The sequence below is a fragment of the Acanthisitta chloris genome, unplaced genomic scaffold, assembly GCF_000695815.1.
Source record: "Acanthisitta chloris isolate BGI_N310 unplaced genomic scaffold, ASM69581v1 scaffold18512, whole genome shotgun sequence".
NCBI classification, from domain to species: domain Eukaryota; kingdom Metazoa; phylum Chordata; class Aves; order Passeriformes; family Acanthisittidae; genus Acanthisitta; species Acanthisitta chloris.
In genome coordinates, this window is record NW_008661268.1 from 54,797 (window position 1) to 72,297 (window position 17,501).

At 39.9% G+C, this 17,501-nt stretch overlaps 1 protein-coding gene across 1 annotated transcript in view; it reads left to right on the forward strand.

Moving 5' to 3' along the window:
* Positions 1 to 5,376, forward strand: part of NFATC3 (nuclear factor of activated T-cells, cytoplasmic, calcineurin-dependent 3) — a gene marked incomplete at its 5' end in the record, with an annotated part of 46,854 nt that extends 41,478 nt beyond the window's left edge. Inside the window, one exon of the mRNA XM_009070173.1 lies at positions 4,816 to 5,376. Coding sequence (XP_009068421.1) covers positions 4,816 to 4,940 — 125 coding nt within the window. The remainder of the gene's footprint in view (positions 1 to 4,815) is intronic.
* Between the last annotated feature and the right edge of the window lie 12,125 nt (positions 5,377 to 17,501).

The window sequence follows — 17,501 nt, forward strand, 5'->3', positions numbered from 1 at the left end:
CTTTGTTCAGCTAACATGGATCACTTTCTGTAGGTGGGAATTTCTCCCGAGGGGTTGGCCAGTACTGGAACAGCTGATAAGATCAGCACCCCTAGCTCTGTGTGTCACTCACTGACCAAATGGCTGAGTTGTTCAATCTAATTTTAGTTTAATCTTAAAACTCTGGGTTGCAAATTGCAAAGTTTTAAGAGATCTTCACCAACAGTCTGGCAGCAAACAGCTGGAGCAATAGCTTTGTCAGCTGTCCCAGTGCAAGCCTTGAGCTGCTGAGAGGCAAAGTCCTCACCCTAAGAGACAAGGGCTGGGGAGGCCTCTGAGGTGCAGTGGCCTCTGTGCTTCAGCAGCTTTCATCTGTGCAGGCAGTGGGGACTGAGAAAAGGCAAAGAGAACAAGGTATGAAATAAAAACAGTGGGAAGAACACAGTAAAACAATAAGTGGTTGCTCTTATTTCACAGCTTGAGAGCAGATCCCAAAGTCAGAGCTGGTTCTTTCTGTTCCACTGATACTGATGTCAGGGTGCTGCTAAATTTTGTTGGAGGTTACAGGGGCTTGAGCCTCCAGCTGATGCTCAGTGCTCTCTCAATGCAGCGTGTTCATGCTTGTTCAGCACAGGGGGAAGATCAGAGCTAAAAAAAATTCACAAAACCCTTGGCAATACCATACTACACTATCCCTGGTATTGACTGGGCCGATCTAATCTGTCTGTAAAGGGTTTTCTCCCCACCATGTTAAATTCTGTTGTGCACAATCTATTTTTAACTGTTAGTATGAATTTGCCAGCCAGCTTACATTATAGATAAATACTAGGGGAGGAAGAGGTGAAACTCTTGCAAATAAAGTAACAGTTGAAATTCTGAAGTCTGGGATAACTGCCAGAGAGGTCAATTAAATAAGCAGAGAAAAGTTGTTCAAATCATTTGCATTTCACAGCCTGATTTAAAAATAAAAAGCTGTATTGCATTTTGGTCTGTGCCATATCTGACAAACAGGATTTCAAAGTACAGTTATCACTGTTGTAGGGGAGGAATATACCACATGTGTACACAGTGTAGCATGTGCTACTCCTCTCCTTTTTGATCTTGTCCAGTCATTATTTCAGGATTAGTGACCTGGAGTGTTAGCACAGAAAACATTGCACAACACTTTTGATGTTATCTGCTCAGTTGGCACTGATCATCCAGAATTATTTTAGGTGATCAGTAGGTGCTAAATGACTACAAAATATTCGCTAGTTCTCTGTAATTGTTTAGTGTACAAGATATTTCTGGTTCCTCATGTCTTGACAGTAGAGGTCCAGGGTATGGGAACGGTTATAGTCAGAACATCTGGCACCACATGTACCAAAAGTGGTTTGATTTGAGAGGAACAGGTATAAAGGCAGTTAGACTGAAAGAGCCAAGGTCCTACTCACATAACTGTTCACCTCCACCTGAAGTCTGAGACAGGCTCCCTCCAAAGGGGCAACAAAAGTACAGACTACACAACAGACATGGGCCTGGCAGACAGACCACAGAGAACCTGAACAGCATCTCAAGATCTGTATTACTGAACCCCAACCAAGTTCTGCAGCCTTCCCCTAGGAACTGGTGAAAAAAGGCAATGTTCTAAAGGCAAGGACATGTTTAATGAAGCCATGTGTGCTGGGTTCCAGTGCCTGGTTCCTAACCAAATGGCTTTTAAGGTTAAGTAAAAGGGCATATGAAATCTTTGTAGCTGTTTTTCTAGGACAGTGTAGCCCATGCAGCCTATAGTCAAAACTAGGAGAGGTGGGATAAAGTGTACTTTTGAAAATATAGGTAAGTTTTCTGTTGTTTGTGAAGCATCAGCAGTATAGCCTGAGCTTTGTCGTTTCTCAGAATGGTTAAAATTTATTTCCTCTCCAAATTTGTCACCTGAGGAACTTGTGTCTTTTGCTAGACAATATTGTAGAAAACCAGTGTTTATGCTTAATTCATGAATTAAGTTTCCAGTTCTAATCACAGACCACTAAACGTTCTGTGATTAACCCTCCATGGAAGAAGATGACACATCAGGCATTCAAGTACAAACCTTTGGATTCCTGTTTTAGTCTTTCATACAATTTTCTGCAGCACAAATTAATACAAAAAGGAAAATGCTGTATGATTTCACCTTCAGCCTTGTACATTTCTATGCAGGATTTTCTCTTTCTGACTGACTACATGATCACATGTAGTTTAACTACATGATTTTACATTTTAAATTGCCTTAATTCATACATTCCCCATGAGAATACTCACTGGGTTTATAAATTATCAGTCCTAACAAAGTCACTGGGGCAAGTAAGACGACTCCACTAGAATTCTCTGTTGGTATCAAGACAAGGTCCTGCATTTCCCTAAGAAATGGTACATGTCTCTAATGTAAATCCATATAAACCAGATAAATCTGTATTTGCCATGTGCTAAAAATGTTGCCAAGAAAAGCACTGAGCTACAAAACAGCTGCTTATAAACAAATCAATGATTATATAGAGCAAAACAACAGAAACTAACCTGGGCCTTTAGTACTCTGCATAATGATTTATGCAGAAGTTTGGCATATAAAGCACTCTGTGACCAGCTATTGTATTCACAGTGTAATGTGTTTTAAGCAGAATGTAATGCCACACGGCTATGTGCTGCTCTGTTCAACACGTTTGCTGGTGAGAACTCCAGAATGTTGGAAAAATATAGACCAGTTTGTGCTGATGGTGCCAGTACAGATACATCAAAACTTAAGGGAAGCAACTGTCTAGTAATTTCAAAAAATTGAGCTTCAAAAAGTTGTTTATATTGTACCAGTCATCAAAGTTTTAGTGGTCCTGACCAGCTGTGATACTCAGTTTGCACAAAGCCACTGTTTGAGTATCCTTCAGGAGGTAAGAGCTGTTTGAGGTCCTGCAAGCTAATGAGTGCCCTGACAGGAGCTGCTGGAGCACAATTCTTATAAATAAATGTCTAAATTTTGTTTCAAAAAAATAATAAGTCTTGTTTATTAGCAGACCTTTTCTTATGATTAGCCTAATAAAAATCCTTGGCAAAGTGCCCCACCTGCAGTCACACAATTTTCAGTGCCATAGTGCCAGTTCAGTTCAGTGAATGAAAGGGTTTTCTTGAAGCCACATAAATTGCAGATCTTGTAATGCTTGAGGGAATTGCCTTTTACGTAGCTTGTCTGAACTGTTTTAACCTTTGGGCTGCTCTGAGGTGTGTGTTTAACAAGCTGTCCCTGCACTCATGCAGGAGTGCACCAATGCCAGTGATTGACTCCTAGATAACAAGCACCTCCTCCATGGTTACACACTGCTCTGGGACAGGAGGTGGGTTAAAAACTTTCCCAAGCAAATTAAAGGAATATAGACAACATCTTTTTTCAGAGTTGGATGTTAGAGAATTTATACAGACCTCAGCATGTTCACAATATTACTCAATTTTCTTTCAGACCCACTTATGCTCCTGCTGCTGCAAAAGGCTCAGGCTGTCAAATGCCATAAACACGAAGAGCAATTTACACTACCTGTAGATTAATTTTGTTTTGCTTCTACCAGATACAAATGGTTGGTAGGAAGCTAAGTCCTGCTAGGGAAGGTTGAGAAGGGTGGTGAAGTATTCAACACTGCTCTGTAAAGTTACCCAATAAAGAACAAAGTGGCAAAAGCCTGGGTTGCAAAGCTGTTAAGATTTTTAATAGAAGCAGCTTACTAGCAGAACAAAAAGTTCTCATGTTTACTAAGAATGGTCCTTGCTCAACAAAAGGATCCCATTAAATGCCTGTTTATAGAAGGTCAAACAAACTCATGCCAGTAATAAAGGAAAAGCCTCTATAATTCAGCATATTCAAATTCTTGCTGAGTAAGAGACACTCAGTCTTGGAAAACAACAGGATTGATTGCCCCTAACTATTAAATAATGGTTTAGATTTTGGTTATAATCTAATATTGATCTAAAATTTGTCATTACTATTTAAGAGGATATTTTTCATCTCCACTTTGGTCACTTTATAGAAGAAAACTAGAAAATAATCTATGTCCAGTTTGTAGAATGGACATTTATATCTCTGTTTTTACACTTATTCATTAATTATCTTTGTCATCTTCCAAACTCAATACTGCAATCAGTTGTCTAGGCTTTAGAGCAAGACACCAAAATTGTCATTTTTTAATAACTTACATGCTAGTTTGTCACATTCAGAGGTGTTCCTCACTTTTAGATAGCAAGAGTTGATTAAACATTGCTGAATTGCACACACACACAGACAGACACACAAACTGGTTAACCTGCAATTCATCCATCTTAATTATGCATTATAGAAAAAAAATTCCTGATAACGAAAGATTTAGCTACTGCAGTGTCATAAATGCAAGTATTCCAAAAAGTGGCCCATTCAAGAGGTATATAGTATTGAAAAAGAATAATCCAAATTCTCAAGAAGATCTGGAAGTAGTTTGAAAGAGTTATTTGTTGTGCCTGTAGCACTCCTGAACAGAAAGAGTTCTGTGGGGAAATCTGTACTAACTTGGCCTCTGCTGTGCCTTTGTTGCCTCCTTGTCATGAATACAGATGTGCTTATTTTCTTCAAGGATTTTAGGGATTCTCCAACATGGATCACGGCAAGTACATCTGTAATACTAAGAGAAACTAGGACTTTTTTTATTCACCCTTAACTGTTCCTGAATGCTCCTCATTCATCTTCTGTTACATAGCAGCATCAAGGCCTAGCACTGAAATGTTTCTTTTTAAAAGAGAGATACTGATGAGTTCTGCCTTTTGGAAAGTATAACAATACTTTTTACTATTTCTTCTTTTTTTTTATAGTGAATGAGATCATAGGAAGAGATATGTCACAGATCTCAGTGTCACATGGAGCAGCAGTGACCAGCCAGTCTCCACGTCCCTGTCCTGGATCTCTGGAGACAAGAATATCTGATGGAATCCAGTAACGGATAAGCTAACAACGTCCATGAAAACTTCACAGTTTCTCTGAATATTTCTTCGTCCTCTTCCTCTTTAGACTTACTGTGCTTCCAACTCTGTGGCCTTTATGAACTGGAACAGTGGATCCTTGCAAAGCCCTTTTAGTGGGTTACATTTTTGATGTAGAGACAGAGCATTTTAATTATAGTTCCTCAGATGCTGTAAAGAGACTTCTTAAAAATGGACACACAGAATCTACACCTGATATTTTAACTGTTTTAAAGTTACAAACGAGCTTTGCTTTTTGCATTTAAATAGAATACTTTTATATTGTAAGTGCTTCAGATGTGTGGAGATGTTAGTTTGCTCTTATACTATTCACAGTACTGAATGTGGAAAAAGATTTAATGCACATCTTCAGTGTGCTGCTTTCCCTTAGAGATAGTATAGTTTGTAACTGATGATTTGTAACACCTTTTGGTCATTTTGGAAAGCCTTTAAAGCTTCTATTGTTTAATTATTTTTTTTAAATAAGATCTTCCAGTGGCAAATCATACCTGTCATCTGAAGCCAATGCCATGGAAGCCATTGTGTATACAAATACTGTAGTGTTTTCTTTCTTAGATTCATAGGAAGCAAAGCCAAATGTAGATCTGCACTTGTTTATAAACTGAAAATGTTACTTGATAGGCTGCAAAAAGACCATTCCATCATGAAAGTGTTGGGATAGAAATGACATTCCAAAATTTAACTTTTATAACTTTGTGGATAATCTTCCTGATCTTTTATTAGCACAGGCTCCTTCTTGAAATAGCTTTTTTTTCTTAGAAAGTGACATTTGTAGTCGAATTTGAGCAGTAGGATTTTAGACTAACGAACAGCAACATCAAAGCCATGTTAGGTACAGGAGAAAATTTCATATTTGCTGAGGATCTAAATGTTCCCATTATCCCTGCAGAATGTGGTTTTGAAATCACCACTTCAGTGGCATTCAAGTTTTCCATGCAATAAATACTTTGATCACATCTGTATCTTTTATATGCTCTATGCCTGACCATGCCACTTGGAAGTCCTAAGGAGATGACAGTTACAGGTCCTTAAGCTTAGGCTGTTTGTAAAGGTCAGTTTGGTTAAAAGTCATTTACTGTGAATTAGTGATTAGGTAATATGATGTGTCCATGGTTCATTGTAAAGGTGTGAAGGAGAAGCTACCAAAGAAATACACAAGATCCATCGTGGCAGCAGCAAACTCTGTGCTGTGCTCCAAGGATGCAGCTCCCCTGCCCACATAATCTGAGAAATCTGAACAAATCTGTTTACATAGTTATTTTTAAATCTCAGGCCTTTACAATTAGACACCACGAACAGGATCCAAAACCTGCCTGAGTCAGCCACGTGCATTTCCCTCCCCCAGGAGACACTCGTTTACAGAGCTCTCCCACATGGGACATACAGGGTGCAACAGTCATGGCAAAGTAAGATCAGAAGTAGATAGAACCTCAGAACATCCAAAATGTTTGTTTTGGTTCCTCTCTTGGGTGAGCTGTGATGAAGTAATGAAAATTCAGAGTGAATTAACTCAAAGAATTAGAAAGTCTATTTGCATTGGATCCAGTTCAGGCAACTGTGGATGTTTTAGCAGTTTAACACGTGGGGAGCACATGCCTCTTTCTGCAGACTGAAGATGACAGTAAGATGGTCTGAAAGTGGGCAGCATTGCTGAGTTATCTAACGCCTGGAGGAGCAAACACAGGTTCTATTGATGATGCATTTTGGTACAGTCATGGGGAAAACTTTCCATTGAGCCTTTTGCAGGCAAAACATTACACCTGAATTTCAGTCAGTGCCCAAACAATCCCATTAAAGTAGCTATAATCACATCTCTGGAGGAGCTGAATCATCAGCTGTTAAAAAGACCATACATTAAGTGGTGAAATTATAACTTCATCATGTACTTCTTGTAAGAGTTGCAGCCTGAGGTTCCTGTCTTGATGCTTCATGATTATTTCAAACAACGCAAGGCCACTGTGTACCTGCTGGGAATCTTAGCATCCTTTTTGTGAATGTACTGGTCAGTGGTGCAAATCTTGACATTTGCAGGAAAAAATTGGCAGGGCTGGAATCTGACAAGTGTGATATTGTAATTGTCCCTCAGCAATGGTGCTTTACTCTGTCCTCTACTCACTTACGTTAAAGATCCTGGAAAGGACTCACATGCTCAGAAATACACCTACTTGTGTTTTTAACACCTTAAAACAAACCACACAACGCTGTAAACTATGTAATTGTCTTCAGAGTGTGTGTGCTGGTGGCAAGGCATGTTCCAGTTTTCATTCATGTATTGGGTCTTTTGCATTAACCATTGTTTGTAGGAGAATTCTAACTTAAAAGCTTTTCATACTGTATGGGATTTATGCTCCTTATCCTGCTGGTACAGACTCTCCTTGCAAGTTCTCCAAGTAGCTGGAATTCACACTGTACCTAAAATCTAGGAGCCCAAACAATCCGGAGTTGCTATGCACTAAATTTTCTGATGCCTTTAAATACCTTGATGCCTGTAGACATAGAGATGCTTTTCCTATTTAAAAATGAAATAAAAAAAAATATAGCTTTGAATACTAAAGCAGTTTTGTATTTGCCTTGTAAAAGCTTCAATACAAGGGTCTTAATTTTATTTTAGCTTGTGTGATAACGTAGGTAAAGACTGTTAATCTTGTATAATTTTAGTGATATAAAAAGCACACAATCTCTATTGGACTATGCAAATTCAATTAAACAACAGAACCTGGCAACTGTTGATATTTTGTTGGCATCCACTTCCTTGCCCTTAAGTCCTGTATTCTCCCTGAGTACTTTTCCACAAATATTTTATACCTTAGATTATCCTGAAGGAAAGCCTTAATGATGAGGTACCTTTTCTATAAGGAGGGTCAAAGATGGATGTTGAAAAACAAAAATGAAGGGGTAGCATATAAATCGAGGGGGGAGGGGGGAGATTTCTGAAATTACCATGAACTAGCAATCTGAATTTCTGTAGGAAATCTTGCCTGTTATCAGGGGAACTGCCATCCTTTATAAACCAAAGAATGAAAGTAACATAACAGTTTTGTTCTGATACAAAGCTTTGAAACTCTATTTTTGATACTCATAATGGATGTCATTCCTTGAGGTTCGGAAATGGTTCAAATTGAAGTTTTATATTTAAAAAATGTGGGACAATAAAGATTAAGTTCTAGATGTTTACAGAGCCTTGTATTGTAATTTCATGTACATTTTGTATTTTAAACATTTTTGTAAGTTATGATTGCAGTGCTACTTGCAGAAATAAAGGGAAAAACTTGCATTTAGGCTCTTAAATCATAGTGTTCAAATAAATAAAACTAATGCAAATGCATTGTCATTTATTTAAAATGCAGAGGCAGAATGGGAAGCAGCTCCCTGTGTGTGATGCAGTGGTGAACAGCTGTGCCCAGTTGGGACACACAAAGTGAGGGACATTAAATGACAGAGTGGTGGTTTGGAAGCAATCCCAGAAGAGTTTGGGGCTCAGCCTAAATTAGAGGCAGCAACAGTGAGACTGTGTAGGCAAGAAGTGATCAGCAGTGCATCAGTCTGCACAATACTAGAGCTTCTCTATTTGCAAGTGGCATTGTTTCAACTAGACAGTCACGAGATTATTTTGAGAAATTATTCCAGAAATTATTATTCAGGGAGCAAATCATAAACACTAAATTCCATTCCTGAAAGGAATATTATCATAGGCAAGATGCAGTTCAACTGTTTCTGAAATAAATGTGAGATTGCTACAAAGTCTAAATGATTTGCCAAATCTTGGCTGATCAAGAAGTATCAAGGGAAATACCTTTGGGAAAAGTGCAGCAGAGTTAAGCCTTAAGGTCTCTATCTCACCTCAGAGATATTAGTGGTACTGAAAAGCTCTGTCTCCCTTGCAGTTCTTAACAGAGCCCTTTACTGATCTGTGGGATCCCTGGGTGGATTGACACCTGCCCAGGAGAGAAAAGGAGCAGCGACCTGACAGTGATCTCCTGCTCTTGGGAGAGCACGGCCAGGGCAGGATTAGCCTCTCACTCTGTCCTGAGTGATTACCTTCACCCCTGCTTCTCAGCTCGAAATAGAACAGAAAGGGCTAGCTGAAGTGCCAGTAACTGAATGCAAAGTAAATATATCTGAGGTTTAGTAAAAATAGCCCAGGCAGTTTGAAAGCTGCTCACATGTTTTCTAGTATGATTACTAGCATATAATTAACATACACCGACACCAGCACTAAGCCATTGACTGACTCTGTCTGCTTCACTGTCGATTCAAGTTGTCTTTCAGAGGCAAATAGGCTGCAGGTTGGTTCACTCAGAGAGGATCTGCAGTCAGCCAGGGCAGTTACAGCTGAGCACTGACACTCAGAGCTGCTGTGCTGCTAAGAGGAGACTTTATTCCAGGCATTATGAAAACATCTCTTCTACCTTGCCAAACACTTGGTATTTCAGGTAAGGAATGTTTTGTTAAAGTCAGTTCCTTTAGAAGAGTAACCCAAAGTTTTTCATTTAGGAGCCAAATCCAAAGAAAATGCCAGCAGAAATCAAGACCCTCTAATTCTCATTTGCCAGTATTTCCTTACAATATTCCACAGCATTTCTTGTGCTGTCTCTCTTCTTCCATCTGCTTGTTTCCAGACTTCTCTCTCTCTCTCCTGGCCTAACTCAAAATACCACTGTATGCTCTGAATCCAACTCTTACTTGACTGGGGTGAATTAGATGAGGACTGAGCTATTTTCCATATGCCTTTCCACTGCCTTTTTTCCCCCCTCAGTTTCAATTAATTTACAATAATAATATTCAGGAACTAGCCACTGCTGTAGTAAGTATAAAGGTATGTGAAAGGCCATGGAAAAGAAAAAGTCTTTCCAATACATTTAAATTCATGCATAGTTTTGCATACAGACTTCTCTGGTAATCAAAGTTAACGCTGAACTTTATTCTACCCAGTAAAAGGATAATGTTTATCAGTCATTAACACACAAAAAAAAAAGGCTTTGTCATTTGCCAAGATTTTCTAAGAAAGGAATTATTTTCCAATCACCTGCTGTTACCTTTGTTAACATCTGCCACGTGTAAAAGAAAACAAGGAAACAAAATAACCGGACTAAGACACAGAAGCAATAAAAGTGAGATATTTACTTCATAAAGGCTTCTATGTACCATGAATCTTATTTTAGAAGAGATTGCTCTGCCAAGTAAAGCCAAGCTGTACAAGTCTCAAGCTGTTTCTGCAAATTTAGAGTCAAGTTTTGGGGTTTTTTTATTACCAGAAACTGGAAAAAGATAGTTCTCTTCCTTACTGTCACTGCTGTGACACCTGCTGGTAAGAGCTGGCAGAATGTTTGCAGTCTGTGCTTGTTCCCATTGCAAGGGCTCTCCCTCCAAAAACAAATCGTAAAAAGTCATTCTATGACATTTCTCATTTGACATCTTTATGCATAAAAATACCTACAGAGTGTCAGTGCAGTTGATGTGCATCCCAGAGAAACAGATACAGTCACAGACAAGCAAACCTCACCAGCTCCTGCCTGAAGGCCCCAAACAGCCCCAGGGAGCTGCCTGAGCACATCAGTGTCCTGCCCTCCAAACACACTGCAGAAAGAGTTAAAGCTGCCAGAAAAACTCTTGCAACACCTCTCACAAACCAGTCACCTGTATATGGTGATAATGAAGCACATGCAGCTAAGAGGAGAATAATAAAACTTGGATGGGCAAATAAGCAAAGAATAAAGCAGAAAAAAACCCCTAGAGAATCACTGTTCATTTTTTCAGCAAGACCATGTGTAAGATCATTAATTAGCCAACCCAAACTTGTTAAAAGTAGCTTTAGTGACATCTAGCATGGACTAAAGGGCCTGAAAATTATATAGGCAAGACAGCCTGAAAAGTATTAAGAGCAGTTCTGATCACTAAGGTTGTGCCAACAGGTTCAATGCCAACAGAAAACTCTCTGGTAGTTCATACTGCAAATAACTGACAGTGAGTATTTGAACCCCAGATGCTGTTTGCTTTTTGGTTTTTTCCCCCCACCAGTCCTAATAATCAGACTCCACTTTTGCTCCTAGTAGCAATGCAGTTCCATCCTCCCATGCACTCACAGTCTCCTGTTCACCTCACCTCTAGCACGTGAGAAAAGGTACTGCCAAGTCTGCTCTTTTCTGTAATTTTTGATCAAAAAAAAATGTGATGCACCTAAAGAGGACTCAAACAGTCATGAAAATACTGCTTGGGAATGCAGTGTTGGATAATCAGTGGTATCACATGAAATCATTTGGAGGGAAAAGGCAGCAACTACTCTTACAAGTTCTTGTGACAATGAAATGAGAAAAGACTGATGACTTAGAAAGGTCCTTCTTGTAATAAGAGCCAGAAAAGACAAGGAAGCAGCCTGATGAAAATCCTGACAGCTGGGAAGGTGACTGTTTCTAGAAAATGGAGTTTTAAAAAACAGTAAACACCTCTACACATTAACAACTGCAGCATCTAGTGCCAACGACATGAGTTCCTGAGCAAAACTCTTCACATATCAGAGCTGCAGTGAGCAGCAAGAGCAAAACTGGCATAGCACTGGCTGTAATACCAACATCAGCTTTCAGAGTTGAGTCTGGTATTGAGTACATTTTTAGGGCAAGGTATGAAAGGTCAGAGTTGCCTTTCTAAAATTACTACAGCTTAGTACCAAAGGTGTGATGGATTCTCTCTGTCAAGGTGTCAACCACACTGCAACAAACACAGAACAGCTGAGCCTCCTCTTACATGCATCAAATTTTTGCTCACTGCAATAAAAAGATCTGTTTGTAAATACCCCATGAATTCCCTGCTGTATCCATCAGCCAAGTTGTTCTTACAGTATGCTGGAAAAGGACTAGACAAACTTTTAGAAGTCAGTGTGTCACTGTTTTGAAGTAGGAAATTCTGCAAGTATGACGCCAGAACAGATTTTTCCAGTCTTCTGTCATTTGAACAAGTGCCTCCAGAGCTGCTGCACAGCCTGCCCAAAGCACTAGTTTTCTATGATCTAATGAGTTAAGGTTCAGTTAAGATTTAAGTGCTGCTGTTACAAGAACTGCATCATAATAAAGGTGCAACCATTTGCAGGTCAGAAGAGTTTCAGTTCACAGCAGATGTGCAGATTTTCAGATTAACTGCCATTAGTCCAACGTGACCCTGTGTGCTTTCTAGGCAGTGTGTCCATGCACAAAGGTTACTCCTAAGACATTAATCCTCACACCTGCCTGTCACGTACAGCAGGTCATGTTCAGGTCCCTGCTGTGTGATCATCCACAGTCTCTAGCTGCACTAATCAGCACACTCTGCTTGGCCAATACTTGCATTTGTGCAATTCCATGTTCCCACCACTTCTTCCCTTACCAGGAATAAAAATTTGCTTTCTGTTAAAGATTTTATAAGCAAATAAGAGAGGTCAAGGATAACTTTGTTCAAGTAACATCAAATCCCACCCTGTGACATTTGCCTGGCTCTAGTCACAGTAGAAGGAGGAGCACAAGTCAACAGACCAATAGGACAAATAAGGCAATACTGAAACTGAATTAAGTGCTACTATGGGACGCTTTTTTTTTTTCCTAAGGATATGAAAAAAGGAGCTATGCCAAGAATGTCATCACTGCCATCTGACCTCACCACTGACAGAAGTTATAATGGAAAATCTGCACAAACAATGAAGGACACAAGCAATGCAACACGGGCCAAATCCTGGGCTGAATGACATGGTGGTTTGGAGAGGCACAGCCATACATTTTGTGGCTGTCAGCAGAGTTTTGCTGAGAGTCTCAAATGCTGCTTGCCCAGGCCTGAACCCTTTGGAACTACTCCAACTGCTAAAATGACACTGGAGACCAATAAGGTTTCCTTAGCTAGAGAAAAGAACACAAAACACACAAAACAAAAGAGAAAAGGAAAAAAAGGAAAAAAAAGAGAGGAAAACCCTACTTTGGTTACTAAGCAGGTCTGTCTCAAATTGTTTCTTCTACTGCAAAATGTTAACTCCTACTTCATAGCAGAACTTAAGAAAATCTCTCACTAAGTTCTTTTTAGAGATACCTTTTAGATTAGTTAAGCTGCAAAAAAAATACTATTTATGTAAGCAACAGTTAAACATATCACTACCTTAGCAGGTCATGTTGTAGTGTTAATTGTTCCTTTTTTCTGTGCCATTTGTGCCCTCCCTGACAAGAGCTGTGCCTTCAGGGCCTTATATCACTTGCACATATATTACACTATGCTCAAGATTTTTTTCCAACAGTACATGAACTCTTAGCAGGTCAAACAACATTCAGACCAGCTGAGTACAATGGAATTCTATAATTCACCAAAAAAAAAAAATCCCATTTGGCTGGAGGGACACAGCCTAAATACAGTCCAATAATTGAGTGACATTAAATGTTATATTTAAACAATGACTTAGTCTTTCCTAATCAAAGTAGCAAGAATTTAAATAGCAATTAAATTCTACCTTTCCTGCTTGTAATACAGTTTTTAAGCTGCCTTGTGTTTCTTTCAGCCAAAATGCACTCAGGTGGAGGTCACTTTGCAGACAGTAGTGAAGTGCTGTGGTTGGGCCTAGAACACAGAACTGGCTCCATGCAATATAAAAACTACTCAGGGGTGACATCAACAAAAAAGAAATCACATTACTGAGATTCAGGAAGCTCAGGTCAGTTGTTCTGGAAGTGTTTCTCAAGCTCTCAAATTTGTATAAAAGAAGCACCTTCAGACCTTCATTCAGCATTGCTTGAGTCAGATACCATTGACCTCTCTGCTCCCGAAAGCAGGAGGACATTTCTCAGGAATTTTTTTTAAATTTTTTTTAAGAAGGCAGATCACAGCTCAGAGGTTGGGACAGGGTTTTTACAGCATTTAATCAACATAGAGATCCTGCTGTTCTAATTCTCCCCCAAGAGAAGACAGAGGTAAGAAACAAGCTGACAAAGGACAGTTCTCTGGAGTCTCTCGCTGGCAAATGAGGTGTGAGTGCTCCCAAAACACACACCTGAATCCAGGCTATACTTTGTGAACTTCCCAAAGGCACAGACACTGGCCATACAGCAAGAAGTCAATGGCAGAACAGCTTTACCCTCCTACTTACAGCTGAGAGGGAGGTTTAGGATCACATGCAGTTTGAATTATTTCGCCCTATTTGTGTATTTTGAGTCACTTTATTCTCAGAAGGACTCCCACAAAGCAAACACAAGCAAGCAGAAATAGGAGGTGAAATCTCACATGCAGAAAGGTCACTGAGCAAAAGTGTTGACCTGCCTGCACTGAACCAGAGGTAATAGGAGGTTCTCAGCCTCTGTCATGTCCCTCTGTACCAAACTGCAGTGAAGTCCCTGCTGCTTCTACTTCTAATTAATGACTGGTCCATCTTATACCTTTTATCTGACCATAAACCACGGCAGAAAATACAGCCTTTCCCAGAAGCAGCTAATGAAATGACAGCTGGCCAAGATAGAATGAACCCATCTGAAAGCAAAGCCTGAGTTCCTGCTGGCACTGCTAACACAGCAGTCACATATTGTTCATCACAGGGCTGAGGACAAAGCAGGAGAGTTTGGGGGAGTCTTGATTATAGAAGAAAAGGCTTGGAAGCCTACAGAGGGGAAAAGATTGGCAATCTGCTACCCCTGAGTGGTGCACAGAATTGTCTGGTCTCTATCAAGAGCCAGTAATAAGCTACATATAACCACAGCATGTGGTTACTGTGCTCAGACTGAGACAGAGCACAAGGCCTTGGTGAAACTGTTCTGCAACAAGAGCAGCATCTACCAAAGGGGGATGAAAGAATTCAACACCTCATTGAGGCAAAAAACCCAAGCAATTTATTAAAAGAACTGATGCTTAAAGCATGGAAACATTTACATATATATGCAAGGAAAAGAGCCTTTATTTTGAGAGGGTGGCCCAACCATCTCTGCTCTAGAAAAGAATAGGATCTGGAAGAAAGGGGCAGCAAGAGAAATTAAACTGATATGAACTGGTATAAATCCTCTAGAAGACCTGAAAGGGAATAATGGCTGTAAAAGCTGAAAATGACACACCAAAAAGGTGGAAGACAAAGGCTAAACCCTTAAGTAGGGTTATCAGAAGGCAAAAGAGCAAAGCTGCTTACTGCACAAAATGAGAGCTTACTCACATAGCATGAATGCAACTGGACTAAACATGGATTTGTTTGTTTGTTTATTTCTGTTCCTATGTCTTTTATTAAAAACAAACCAACACCACTCCAACAACAACAAACCTGCTTGCTCTGGGCATTATGATTAAACACAGAGTCACAATCTAAATCACACTGAACTCTGCCAGTTAAAGCAATCTGAGTGACAGCAAAGCATTCCTTATCCTAACACATGGTGAATCCATCAACTGAGACTTCAGGACATGTCAGCAAGTGTCTCAGCTACCCTGGGCTTCATCCACTCAACTGAAGCACCAACAGAGCACTTTCCCTATTCAAAGGCACAGCTCAGGGGAGAGTTGAGGCACAAATAACTCCCAGTACTTGTTGGCCATACTGGGTGCTCTGTGCTGGGCATTGGGTCATTGGGCACATACCAAAACACCAAGGTTCACAGGAGAGTACTGAATAGGCTTTGGTAAAAAAAGAGATATACTAATATTTCAATATCATAGAATCAACCATGTTGGAAGAGACCTCAAAGATCATCAAATCCAACCCTACTGTGGGTACTAGACCATGGCACTAAGACATGTCACTGTGTCATAGACAATCTATGCTATAATTTTGTTTTAACTGCTCAAATAAATGCAAAACAAATCATGCTAGTCACAAAGAAGATAACCTCCACTGAGCTAGCATGCAGGATGTGCTTAATATTGACCATAAAAAGTCAAGAATTTAAGAAATATCATAACTAGGTGAAATACAGATGAGTTTTGAGTAGGTGTTACATAACTATCTCAGTTTGAGCAGTAAATGTTTTCTTAAGCAATCATCTTTTGAATTCCATCAAGGTATTTTCCACTCTGTCCCACAGAGATAACAAAATCTCTGTTCAGTACTGTGATCTCCATTTCCCAGAACTCAATATATGTTTCAGTTGACATTTCAGGTCATGTATATAAAGCATTTTAGAGTCTTATCAGTTCCGAGTGCACCACATATTGATCATGAGATGTTCTGTCACTGACCTTTCCCATAACTCAAACTTCCAACCAGCACCACTTTATCAATGATTTCCCTCCCCCAAACCCCAGAAAAATTCACCATTTAAAGCCAGATCCAAAGCAGAGAGCATTTAAGGTGCATTGCTTCTTGCCCTCTCCGTGCCACTTAGTGAATCCTTATCAGATTCCACTTGGGAGAAGTGCAGAACCAGTTCCCAGTTAGATCCCCGATTCAAAAGCCAAGACCAGGTGGGTTCAGCTGAAGGGTTCACACCCAGCCCTCAGCTCCACCTGTGCTCAGGGAGGAAGCTCATGTGTGGGGAGGGACAGGACACTGCTATTCAAGAGCAGCAGCAAAGCCTCCTGCCAGCTCTTGGCTTGGAGACCATTATCTCACCCCGTTCTATTGCTATTGTTTCATATTTCCAGCCCTCCTTTTCAGCTCCAAAATTCTGCTGCTATGAAAAGATACTCGGGTACACCTAATGCCTTATTTATACCTCCACATCAAACTTACTTAAACAACAGATGGTGGTTGATGAACCCTAAACATTTTTAACACGTTTCCCTTCTTGGTTTTATTAATTTAAAAGGAATCAATAATTTACATACAAACAATTGATTTGATGTCCCTCTCTTGTGCCTATGACAGTACAGAAGCATCCAAACCACATGAAACTATTGCTTGGAACACTAGCCATGCTAACCACTGCCCAGAAATCTCCAGTCTCCCCTACCACAGAAGGAACTACCTGAAAGACACTACTGCACAGCTGTAGTGCAAAAAACTCCAAAAAATAAGTGCACAACTAAAGAAAATGACACATGAAAGTGTATTTAAGTAGGGCAGAATGAAATCTTACAGAACAGATTCATGGTATCCCAAAATTTACCATGTTGCATGTATCAAAAAAAAGTGGAAAAAACCAAACCAAAACAACCCTCTACAGCCTTGTTTTCTAAAAAGTAGTGCAGAATTTTGCATGGAAAAATCTCCTTTCTGAGAAAGAAGATACCTGGTGAAAAGAGACTGGTTTCAGTGTCATGAAAAGAAAAAACATGTCCTTCACAAAAACAGGGGGTCCTGCCATAGCAGGGTTAAGAGGAAATCTGTGTTGTTTGCTCAGTGTTGGGAACATTTAAATTATTTTCTCTTTATATTATTTTTTTGGCTGCATAATTAGGTCTGGCCTTGGTTGGCCTTCCAGCAACTACTGTAGCCACTCCAGTGGCTTCACACAGCTGGAGCAATATTTACACCAGTGGCAGAGCTAAGCTCTTCTGAGAACAAGGTGGGTGGGCTGGGACAGGAGGCACAGAGTGTGCTCACACTGCACAGCAGCAACTCTGCTCCCACTTAAAAGCCAAACCATGCACCTCAGTTTGGC